The 12,361-nt window shown below is 41.0% G+C and overlaps 1 protein-coding gene across 3 annotated transcripts in view; it reads right to left on the bottom strand.

Annotated features, from left to right (window-relative positions):
• The window catches only part of CDK14 (cyclin dependent kinase 14), a 251,509-nt gene that overhangs the window by 55,884 nt on the left and 183,264 nt on the right, over positions 1-12,361 (bottom strand). For all 3 annotated transcript variants that reach the window (XM_007424673.3, XM_088150533.1, XM_025164414.2), the window contains one exon: positions 7,132-7,271. In XM_007424673.3, coding sequence (XP_007424735.1) covers positions 7,132-7,271 — 140 coding nt within the window. The remainder of the gene's footprint in view (positions 1-7,131; positions 7,272-12,361) is intronic.

Raw genomic sequence — 12,361 nt, 5'->3', positions numbered from 1 at the left:
CATCTATGTTTCTAATTAATAAGCAAGGTTAGTAGCTCCTAACCTGAGAGATATATATTTATATTTTAACTACTAAGAAATAGTAATAGCCTTTGATCTGTTGTATGGTATATTACATTTACATAAATACTGGCTTTGTGTCACTGGTTTTGTGAGATGGGCAGCTATATAAATTAGACAAATAAATAAATAAATACACATTTTAAATTACTACATCATTTAAGTAGGAAATCTCTTCAGGTACATGGAAAAAGCATCAGAATCAGTTATATAAATCATATCAATATTTTCCCTAATCATATAACTTCATTGTTTTTTAAAACATGTTTGCAATTTCTATGCATGCATATCAAATCCAAACAATTATAATATTTGATATAGGGATTGTCCTTTCTCGCATCTTGATTTAAGCTTTATAATGATTATCTACTACAGACAGAAAGAGTGTTTCTATAACTCAGAAATTTACTGGAGGCATTTAGCAGAACCTTGCCTAAAAATATAATGATTTTCCATCTTTATTCTCCCCCTTCAAAAGGTTTCACTGCTCCTGATGTTTAATGTTATGCAAAGACATGTTTCGGCCAATGAATATCGCCTTATGGTTATGCTTCTGCAAATAACCTGCTGTGAGCTGATAAAAGGATTAATGCAGCCAAAATTCTTAATCTGTGAAATTACAAATTAAATTCTCATATTAAAAATACCACCCTGAGGTATTTTTTGTGGTTTTAATTCCCCTCTGGTGTTCTGCATACATTGCACTTGTTAATGACTAGGAGAAGACTGTCTCTGTTGGCAGCCTGCTGTACAGTGATAATGTGTCAGTATTTAGCTCTCTGATAGGACTGGACTTAACCACCAATTGATAAACTAAGTGGCAAGTTGATAATAAATCCATATTAACTGAAAAATGTTACTATAGGATCCATAAATTACTGAAATCCTAGTACAGTAATATGTACAGGCATTCAGGCTTCACATCTAAAGCTATATTTAGTTTTTTTACACTGACTAAATGGAAAAATAAACAAATCATTTTTTTTCAGATGGTACTTGTTAAATGATACTGAGGTATTTTGAAAAAATCTGATTGCATTATGCTATGGGAAAATTTTCAAATTGTGGATAAGGCTGTGCAAACCATTTTAAAGCAGCACACTGCAAAGCATATTAGATGGAGTGAAGCACCTCTCCTCGACGCGTTAAATTAGCCACATCCCTTATTTGAATATTCAAAAACACATTATAGATTAGAATGAAAATATAGAAAAATACTGTGTGCATATAATAAGGTACCATTATTTTACAATGCTGGAATGAACCAAACAGTGTTCTATATTGATGACATCCAGGCATAGACTTCTGCCTCAATTTTGGATAATGTAGCGTGCTGTTCTCTCTCCAACTGCTTTATTCAAATCTCCAGCTGGATGTGTTCCAATGACGTTAAATTTGGAAAAGGCCAAGCTTATCATTTTTAATCTCAGTCATTGTCCTTTTTCATCTTCTTGCATCTTTTACTTTTCAGGACTGTCAGTTTCTGGTGTATTTTCTGGGGTCCATAATTTGGGAATTTGTATCAACAAGAAACTTTCTTTAAAGCCTTTCACTGATAAATTTACATCTAATTTTTTTCTTTCTGAATATACAGATAATTCAACTAAGCAGTTAGTTCATGTATGCTTCCTAGTTTATTGTTGCAGTTTGCTGGCAGACCTTCCTGACTGCTCTTCTGGTTCAGGTTTAGAATAGCATGGTTCACATGTTCCTAGACCTCTCCTGATTCACACCTACTTCTTCTTTTTGAGAACACCTGCATTGGCTGGATCTTTTGGAGTGTCATCAGCTTAAATTGCTGGTGCTGACTTTCTGGGCCATGAGTGCATGAGGGAATACTCTTATTTGAGTAACTTGATTACAATTTATATTCCTTTGTGTTCAGTTTGAAATGAGTCTAGATAATCCACTTCCCCAGGGTCCTCTGGAGTTGAAGCCTGATCACCCTCTACACCAACTTCCTTAAAAAGGGTAGGTTGGAGATTGGATGGAAATTGTTCAGGATGGTTGGGTCCAGTGATGGTCTCTTAAGGAGATGGTGCACCACAGCCTCCTTCAAGGCTGAGGGGACCATCCCCTCCCACGGAGAAGCAGACATCATTGTATGGGTCCAACCACAGGTAATCTTCTGGAGCATGGCGTAAATCTAACACATAGGTGGCTAAGCTCACAGACTGGAGGATCTTGTCCATTTCCTCAGGAGTCACAAAGTCAAACTTTCTCCACAAGCAAGGTGCATTCCGGACACCTCTTCTGGACCTATCCAGTCTGGGTCCAACTCTGAGCAAATCTTTTTTTATATATAATTTTATTAAAGATTTTTTAAAAGGAAGATAAAAATTAATACAAACTAATATAAAGCAAGACAAAAAAGAGAAAGAAATCAAAGAGAAATCTAAAAGTACAAGAAAAGGGGAAAAAGAAAATAAAGAAAAAAAAAGATACAAAGAAGTGGCTTCCGATCTTCTTTACAGCAGTTTTAAGTACTATTATAAATTTACCTCTTACTCTATGGTTACAACATAACTTCCCTTTTTCTATAATCTATCCTGTCTAATCATCAAAACCATAAATCACAAGTTCATTTTTTTCTGTTTCATACAAAAAGTCCATAAGGGGTTTCCAGTCAGCAATAAACATAGATACTGTCTTTTTTCTGATCAAAGAAGTCAATTTAACCATCTCAGCAAGTTCCATCATCTTCACCAACCGTTCCTCCACTGTAGGTAATGCCGAGACTTTCCACCTTTGTGCATACGATAATCTCGCTGTAGTTATCATATACAAAAATGAAGTTCCATGACTTTTTTCCTCAACTGTTTATCCATCAACCCCAAAAGAAAAGCCTCTGGTCTCAACTGTATATTAATATTTAAAATCCTTTGAATCAGTGTGTGTGTTTGAATCCAAAATTTTCTAGCTTTTTTATATGCCCAACTCTGACTGAATGAACAACTTTAATCTGCCAAATAGCAAGAGTATTCCTTACTATGGCCCAACAGGTAGCCCTGTGATCCATCCCTCCATAGCAGGGAGAGGATCATCTTAAAAAAGGGCTGCCAGGCAACTATTGGTAGACACAATAAGGGGAAAAATAATAATATGGTTTTTCCGCCCTTATCACCATGACTTAAGCCCTAATATGGGTTCTTATCTATGTTCAATTAGATTCACTCTTAATATTCTACTAAGAAATCTAGTAGCATTCTAGGAGTTTTGTCTTGTATTTCATCTCCTGGAGCTCACCTCAGAAAACAAAGGCACACCCCAGGATCCATGCGAGAGGCTGTACAGGGACAATATGGTCTAAGCCCTCTGCCACTCACTTATTCCAGTTGCAACCAAGGCCTCAGGTAGAATGCCCACTAGATCTTCAGGGAAATTCCCAAGCTCCCTCTGAAACCCAGCCATGTCTTTCAGGCACCTGCAGCAGACTGATTCAACAGCCATCTCTCCCCTGCCACCCGAAAAGCAACCAGTGAGTGATCTGACCATGGCAACAGACTAATAACAATGTCCTCTAAAACCAGATCAGATGCAACTGCCCTGAGACAAAAACCAGGTATGTGGTTGCCATAGAGGCCACAAACTTCTGAGCTGCCCCAGGCTCAGGCTGGCAAATTGTAAACCCTGAGTACCACCAGCCCCAACTTCTCTATTGCCAACCCAGCAATGGAATCCAGCAGCTCTTACCCACAGTTAAGTTGTGGATGAGGACAGATTTATTGCAGACTGATCTGGAGTTCAGCAGCAACAGCAGTAGCAGCAGCAGCAGCCGCCGCCGAGTCCAGGGCCACTGAGGATCCAATAAACTGGGAGCGGGAATGTATACTCTGAAGGTGGATCAACATATTCAGGTGGTGATGGGTATGGAATGCTTTGATGGGAGACAGAGGCTGGGCCATCCTGGCGAAGATGTCTCCAGTGTCTTGTACTGGTGTCGTGTTCTGGCTCTCTGGACTCAGGCCCAGGCCCTGGTCAGCAGACCTACAGAGACTCGGGCTTTTGGCTGCTGCTGATTAATGCCAGCTCAATTAATAATAAAGCTCCCCTCATTTGTGATTTTATTAAGGAGGACCAGGCCAACCTGGCATGTATTACCAAGACCTAGCTGGAGCCGGAAGGCGGGGGTGGGGAGTTTCTCCTTTCTGAAATGTGCTCGGCTGAGTTTAGGATATGGCACCAACTCAGACCCCAGGACATTGGAAGGGGTGTAGCAGTAGTCATCTGGGAATCTCTGTTGGCCTTCAGGGACTCTGCTCCCCAAGTTGCCAGTTGTGAGACCCTGTTTTTGAAGATAGGCTCACTGGATCAGTCAGGACTGTTGCTACTGTACCAGCCTCCCTGCTGTATAGCAACCTTCCTACCTGAGCTGCTGGAAGCCATCTCAGAATTGGCTCTGGAGTTTCCCAGGCTCATGGTCTTGGGAAACTTCAACTTGCAGTCCCTTGGGCTGGCCTCGGAAGCAGCTTGGGAGTTCACAGCCACCATGGCGGCCATGGGCCTATTCCAGGTCATTCATGGGCTGACTCAAAACAGTGACCACACATTGGACATGGTTTTCTTCTCAGAGCAGTGGCAATATGATCTGAGGGGGGAGCTATCTTTGTCCCCACTGTCATGGTCAGATCACACCCTGGTGACCTTGAAATTGTCTTATGCTGCCCCCCTCCGCAGGGAGGCAGGAACTATTCAACTGGATAGGATATGGAACTGAAATGGCATCGGTCGCGCTTTTAGATGATCTCTGACGGGAGTGGGATGTGGGTAGCGCATCCATCCTGGCTCTTCTTGACCTCTCAGCAGCTTTTGATACCATCGACCATGGTATCTTTTTGGTTCAGCTGTGGGAATTGGGGGTGGGTGGCATGGTTTTGTGCTGGTTCACCTCCTTCCTCCAAGACCAGTCCCAATCGGTGTTGATAGGGTCTAAGAGTGGGGTTCCGCAGGGCTTGGCACTCTCTCAACTCCTTTTTAACATCTATACAAAGCCGCTGGAGGTCATCCGTCACCACTGGATAAGGTATCATCAGTATGCTGATGATACTTAATTATACATCTTCGTCCCTGGTGAACTGAGTGATGCTATGGATGTTCTTTTGCAGTGGCTGGAGGCTGTGGGGGTCTGGATGGGGAACAACAGGCTTCAACTGAACCCTGGTAAGACGGAATAGCTGTGGGTGCAGAGCTCTCCTGCATCTGGGGGCTTACCATCTTTGGTCCTGGATGGGGTGGCATTGCCCCTGATGGAGCCAGTGCAATCTGGGGTTCCTCCTGGACTCATGACTCCTGATCAAGGAGCAGGTAGCAATTGTGGCTAGGAGGGCCTTGCTCAATTCTGTGTTATGTGCCAGGTGCGCCCTCTCTTGGATTGGGAGGACTTTCTTTCAGTCATTCATGCCTTGTTTATCTCCCATATGGACCATTACAATGCACTCTACACGGGGCTATCCTTGAAAAGTATTTGGAAGCTGCAGCTGGTGCAGAATGTGGCAGCGCGGGCAGTTATGGGTGCCCTCAGAACTGCACATGTAATACCTATGCTGCGCAAGCTGCACTGGGTGCCAGTTTGCTTCCAGATCCAATTGGTCATCATCTTTAAAGACCTTCATGGCATGGGCCCAGGTTACCCGAGGAACCGTCTCATCCAATTATATCAATCTGTCCAATCCGGTCTGGCAGACAGAGCATGCTACGGACTCTGTTGGCCAAAGAATTTTGACTGGTGGGGTCTAGGAGGAGAGCCTTTTCTGCCATTGCTCCTGCCCTCTGGAACATCTTGCCCCCTGAGGTGAGATTATGGGCCTTCCAGAAGGGTGTTAAGACCTGGCCCTGCCAACTTGCATGGGGACCCATTGGGGGTTTGCAGCACTGGGGGTGGTTCATAGGTTGAGGATGCTCTCTCTGCCTTTTTACCTTTTTTTAGCTTTGTATGTGTTTGTAAAGTTTTTATAGTTCTTTTATTTGTAAGCCACCTAGAGTCACTTATATAGTGAGATGGAAAGGCATATAAATTTAATAAATAAATTTAATAAACAAACAAACAAATAAACCATCAGGATCACTCTCAACCAGTGAGTCCAATGTCCCCAAGTATGGCTTGCCCCCGGGATCTTGCCATATTTCCCCTGCCCATCAGAGTTTCAATGCTCCTGCCTACTCCGTCTCCTCCCCCTATTTCCCTCTCACCTCTTGCATCTTCCTTCCAGGTCAAGGCATCCACTTACCCATACACATACCATCAAACATCTATTACAGCCATTCATTTACCACATGCAGCCACATGCATCCCTTACAGCAAGGCCATCCTAAGGACCACTACAAGGACTCTGGGAGGGCAGTGGAAATCTTCCAGTGCCCAGAAGCACCTCACAGCCCGGGACCACCTGCCCTACTCCAAATCTTTTCAGGTCCTCTTCAGAACACTACCCCAGATCTCCCTCCTCCAGGCCAAAGCACTCCAGGGAATCGAAGCACCAACAGTCCTGGATCACATCAAATATTCCACTTTAGTACCAGGGAGTCGGGGGCAATGAGATATGAGCCAATTTCATGTCATCCCAGCAGCAAGACTGGATTGCCAGCAGTCTCACTAACCCCACCATATTATTATGCTAATAATGCATATTTAAATATACAGATGAAAACATTACCAGTGTGAATTTAAGAAGTGACTTAAATCCTAGAAATTAATCAAATTTCTGCTTTTCATTTCTCAGTCCTTTTGGAAAGAGTTATTGCAGAAACATAAACAGAACTAGTGTTTGAAAATCCAACAACATTAGAGTATTGTTCTGGATACCTCAGCTACTTAAAAAGTGCTGTAGGTTATAAAGTAAAAAAGCACTAAATATGTAAATTCAAATTTCCTCCCTTTTTTCTTTATGACATCTCATATAATTCTCTTGATCACATGCATAATCACATATAAAGATAACTGCTTCTAGACTGCACAGAAGAGAAAGGAAGAGAGAAACCATTTTTTCTTATTTGTCTCTCCCTCTCTTTCCTTCTTCCTCCCTCTTTCATACCGAAAACTCTTATTCTATCTGGATATTTTGGTATACTCACTGTCAGTTAGATCCCATAGCCGTGGGGGAAGATCACTGAAGTACTCATGGCTCAGAGCTGCTTGTGCCGACAATCTGTTTTTTGGGAAACACTGGAGTAATTTGGAAGCCAGGTCCTCTGCATGATCCACATAGCTTAACCTATAATAAAGGCAGATAAAAATTAGAGAGGCAACAAGTATACATACCTACATATTCACAAATATACTCTGTGATGCTATATAATGCTGAGATCAAGAAAAGGAGAAGTATTTACTTAAGCCCATATATATGACCATATTTTACCACTGTAATTGATATGGATTGTTCATTTAATTACTACTGGCAACATACTGACATTTTCTAATTGATAAGACAGTCTAACGTTGATGACTGTACTCCCTTTTTCAGATATGTCTGCTTACTTCAGGCATAATTCTGCAGAGATGTTGCCATGGTGGCTCCCTGTTCTTTCAGATGAGCTAGAAACTCTTCACCTCTGTGCTCCAGTTACTGCACAGATAGTATCTCTTTCAACTTTTATCATTCCAATATCTCATCTTAAGCATGACTGCTGAAGAACAGCATCTTACTTGCTGTATTTTCTGACGAATTAGTATTAAAATATATAGAGAGAGATCTTAATCTTTTGACATCCCCATTCAAATTCTATGATAATCTATCCCCAATGTATAATACTTCAAAAAATAGTACTAGCCGGTCATTCTGTTTGCTCTAGATTTCTGCTAAATTAAGGAAAGCCTACAGATTTGAGACCAACAATGAAATGATGGAAGTTCACTCTTTGAATTCAATGTCATTTGTGCTAAGACTATATTAATCTTTCTAGATTCCTTCTAAATTCTTAAGCGTTGCTTAATTCATGAGAACTGTTTTTGATCAAAAGCTTGCTATTACTTTACAATGGTGTTTTGATGTTAGGTTGGATCTTGAATTTACAAACAAAAAAGAAAAAACGCACAGCAGTGACAAAGTATGTGCAGCTACATTCAAGAAAGGTGTGAATGGAGAGAGAGACCCACACTCTTCTTAGTCATTTGCGTAATAAACCATCTCTAATAAGCCTTATTAAATCAATGATAATTTAAAAGTACATTTCAGGATGCTCCTAAGGTGTTTCAAACTAAACTCTGATAAGCTTTAGGAAACATGACCAATTGTAAAACATTATAAGAACTGTAGTACAAAACTTCTGGAAGACGATGATAAACCTAGTTTATAATCCATATTAAATTAGCTGCATTTTATTCCACTGAAATCAGTGAGACTAAACACTAACGTTTTTACTTTGATTACAATAGAATGTAGAAAAAACTTACCGCACAATTCTAAAAATTATTATTCAGAAATAAATTTCACTGATTTCAATGAGACTTTTCCTAGATAATTAAGTATAGGGTTACAACTATCATGTAGAAAGAATTCTTTGCTTGCTCAAATACCAAACCATTCCCCTGCGCCCATCAATAGACTGATCTGGGTACTAGCAACACATGATACAGGATATCTGGGTCTGTCATGCACCAGATTTTTAGTCACTCCAGATGCCATAAAGAAGTCTGAGAAACTGTCACTGTGTCTCCATTTGTTGCCTTTGGTTTTTTGCTCACCAGCTAGGATAACCAAAAAAAAAAAGGCCAGTGGTTGTGCAATTGGCAATAGGGGAAGTCTTGCTATCCCTTTTTTAACCCCTGTGATTTTTTTTGTGGGGGGGGGGGTAAGGTGAAAGAAGCTGCATTTATCCCTTATAGACAATCTTCTATAATGTCTTCACAATCTCAGAGGTGAAAAGAGATAACTAACTCCAGTAAATAGTTTATGTGGCACAGGGGAATTAGGTTAGCCCCATACAAGACCAGAGGTATTTGGATTAATTCTAACCCTCCTGGGTCTTCATTTGTCCAGGTTATATAGTTTGTACAATATGCTTATCCCCTCTCTCATAGCCTGATAACAGGGTCTTTGAATCCATTGTAACTATTGCAGAGAACATATGTACATTTTTTCCTCTATTTTCTACTGCATTTTCTGTTCACAATGCAGATCCAAGCCAAAGTGTACTTTCTGGAGCTCATTTTTGCAAGAAGATGTATTGCATGTATTCAAGTAATGGGAATTGTTACATTGAGTGTTTCCTGACATTTACAAGAAAGCACTTCAGAGTGAAGGGCACTAGTAAAATGTCAGTACATAAAATTCTCACAAAGGCACAGTTGGTAGGCTCTGGGAGAAAAAAATATATTCAAATGTCTATGTATACTATATTATGAAATAATGATAATCTAATCTAAAGTAACTTGGTGAAGCTGCCATTGTATGGTTTAGGTAAGCCAAATCCAGTCAAATTCAGCTGTATGACTTTAAGCATCAAGATTAAACTGCTTCCAAATAAAAAGAGATTAATATTCAATAATAATTTATTGTGGAAATAATTACTTAAAAATTAAGTATTAAATTTATCACCTCCAGTTTGTTGTATGAAAGCAAAGAATAAAATTTGGATAAAACAAAATGTAACCGAAACTGAAATAGAAATGTCTTTATTACGGTCTTTGACCAGTATGATGATACCCAGCTATACATTTCTACCCTGGTGAAGTAAGCAATGCTGCCAACATCCTGCTCCAGTGTCTGGAGGCTGTAGGGGTTTGGATGGGGAACAACAGGCTTTGGCTCAACCCTGGCAAGACTGAGTGGCTTTGGGTTTTGAGGCCACCTCGATCTAGGAATTTACCATCTTTGGTCCTGGATGGGGTTGCACTTCCTCAGACAGACTTGGCGTGCAGTCTGGGGGATCCTTCTAGACTCATGACTTCTGCTCGAAGATCAGGTGGCAGCTGTGGCTGGGAGGGCCTTTGTACAGCTTTGTTGTGCACCAGTTGCACCCATTCCTGGATCAGGAGGCTCTATGCTCAGTCACTCACACCCTGGTCACCGCCCATATGGATTACTGTAATGGTCTCTATGAGGCTGCCCTTGAAGAGTATTCGTAAGCTTACATTGGTGGACACTGCAGCAGTGCAGGCAGTTATGTGTGCATCTAGATCTGCAAACATTACACCTAAACTCCATGAGCTAGACTGGTTACCAATTTGCTTCTGGGTCCAATTCAAGGTGCTGGTAATAACCTATAAAGCCCTACATGACCTGCAGCCGGGATATTTGAGGGAACGCCTCTTCCCATTGACATCTACCTGTCCCATCAGGTCCAGCAGAAGAGGCTTGTTGCAGGTTCTGTCCACTAGACAATGTAATTTTCTGCTGCTGCACCTGCCCTATTATTCCCCCTGAGGTCAGGCTGGCCCTGATCTTGATGGCCTTTTGGAAGGGCCTAAAGACCTGGGTTTACCATCTGGCCTGGGGATTAGAGAGTGGTGTGGAGCCATAAAATGGCTGTACTGTTCTTGAATGTCTGTGCTCTCCCAGTGACTGTACTGTATGGCATTTAATTGTTTTTAATGTTTGTACTGTTTGAACGGCTGTTTTATTTTTTTATTTTTATTTTTTGGTACTATTTATGTTTTAATTGTAAGCTGCCCAGAATGTGAGATGGGTGGCTATATAGATTTAAATAAATAAATAAATAAATAATAAATAAATAAATAAATAAATAAATAAATATTACAAATCTGAAAAAGTAGATTGCTACCAAAAATCCATTTCTAAAAAATTTGTCATAAAACAATAAAACAACCTATCTAAGCCCAGGCTAAACAAGAAGATGCCATATGTATACTAAGGTAAGGTCAATTTTCCTGACTTTTGATCTAATCTATAAATAGTTTAATAATTTGTGTTTTATTTCCAGAAAATCTTTGAATCTGGAAGTTTCAAATCTCTGTAGAATTAATGCTTGAAAAACAAATCAACAAGTGGCTATGAGGGCATTGGACGTACATAAAAAGCAAGTGGGGCTTTAATAACACTGACATGGACATTATCCTGATTTTTTTGAACCCTTGCCCCAGAATTTAATTTATTCTGATTTTTACAAGTATTTTAGAAGAAAAACTCCAATAGATTGAAAGTTATATATAAAACAGTCATAAGATAAAGATCAATCAGAATCACACAATACAGAATTAATTCCATATAAGAAAGTATGAATTGAAAGATTGAAATGAGTAAAACCTAACAGAGAGTGCTATAGTATGTTCACAGGCCTTTATTCAAACCAAATTGAAATGTAAAGGTTGGTTCAGCAAAAATTACTTAGCAGATTTAATTAATTAATTATTGCTTAGAACAATGAATAAGAATGCATTTATATAATATGAATTAGCATGCTATGCAACTAAACATAGGATCTTCATTTAGTTTTTGTACTAACTTTCAAAGCATTTATTTCCATCAAATTAGTTCTGCACTTTTCTGCTCTTAATTGTTCCTTGTTCTGTTGGACTACATTCTAAATATTTTTTCCATATACATGTGATACAGTATCTTTCTCCCATCTTCAATTTTTGCACATTCTTTTCTATACATTTTTCTCATATAGTTCCTTTCACTTCATCATGCGTGGGGGTGCGCAGAGGTGCGTAAGGCATGGTGTAGGTCAGGTGCTTGAGGGGGTGCAAGAGTTGGGGAGGGTGAGTGAGGGGGTACTTGAGAGGTGCAGCATAGGTCAGGAAGGGTCCGTGAGGGTGCACAAGAGGCATGGTACAGATTCGGGAGGGTGTGAAGGGGTACGTGAGAGGCACAGCGCAGGTTGGGTGCATGAAAGGTGCACTGCAGGTCAGGGAGGGTGCATGAGGGTGCAATGGGATGTGTGAAAGGTGCCGGTCAGGGAGGGTGTGCGAGAGGCATGGTGTGGGTTGGGGATGTGTGAAGGTGCGGCATGGGTCAGGAAGGGTGCGTGATGTGTGGCATGGGTCGGGGAGGGTGCATGACAGCACTAGGGAGGCATGATGTAGGTTGGGGAGGGTATGCAAGGGCTGGGGAGGATGTGCGAGGGTGTGATGCAGGTCAGAGAGGGTGTGGTGCATGTCGGGAAGGGTGCGATGCAAGTTGGGGGGCACAGCACAAGTGCAGAGAGGGTGGGGAGAGTGTGCAGGTGGGTGTGTGACTTGTGACTTTCCCTGCTGGTATCCCCATTGATTTTCTGGTGAAGCCAGCAGGGAAGGTTGCAAATGGCAATCAAGTGATTGCAGGGTGCTGCAACCAGTTGTAAGTGTGAACTAATTGCCAAGTGCCCAGATTGCGATCATGTGACAGTGGGGGTGCTGGGATGA

This window comes from Python bivittatus, unplaced genomic scaffold (assembly GCF_059951505.1).
Source record: "Python bivittatus isolate LINGU-HERP-01145 unplaced genomic scaffold, Pbiv_v1 ctg000610_np1212, whole genome shotgun sequence".
Taxonomy (NCBI): Eukaryota; Metazoa; Chordata; class Lepidosauria; order Squamata; family Pythonidae; genus Python; species Python bivittatus.
The sequence above is the reverse complement of the archived record's forward strand: the minus strand, read 5'-3'. Positions and strand labels throughout refer to the sequence as shown.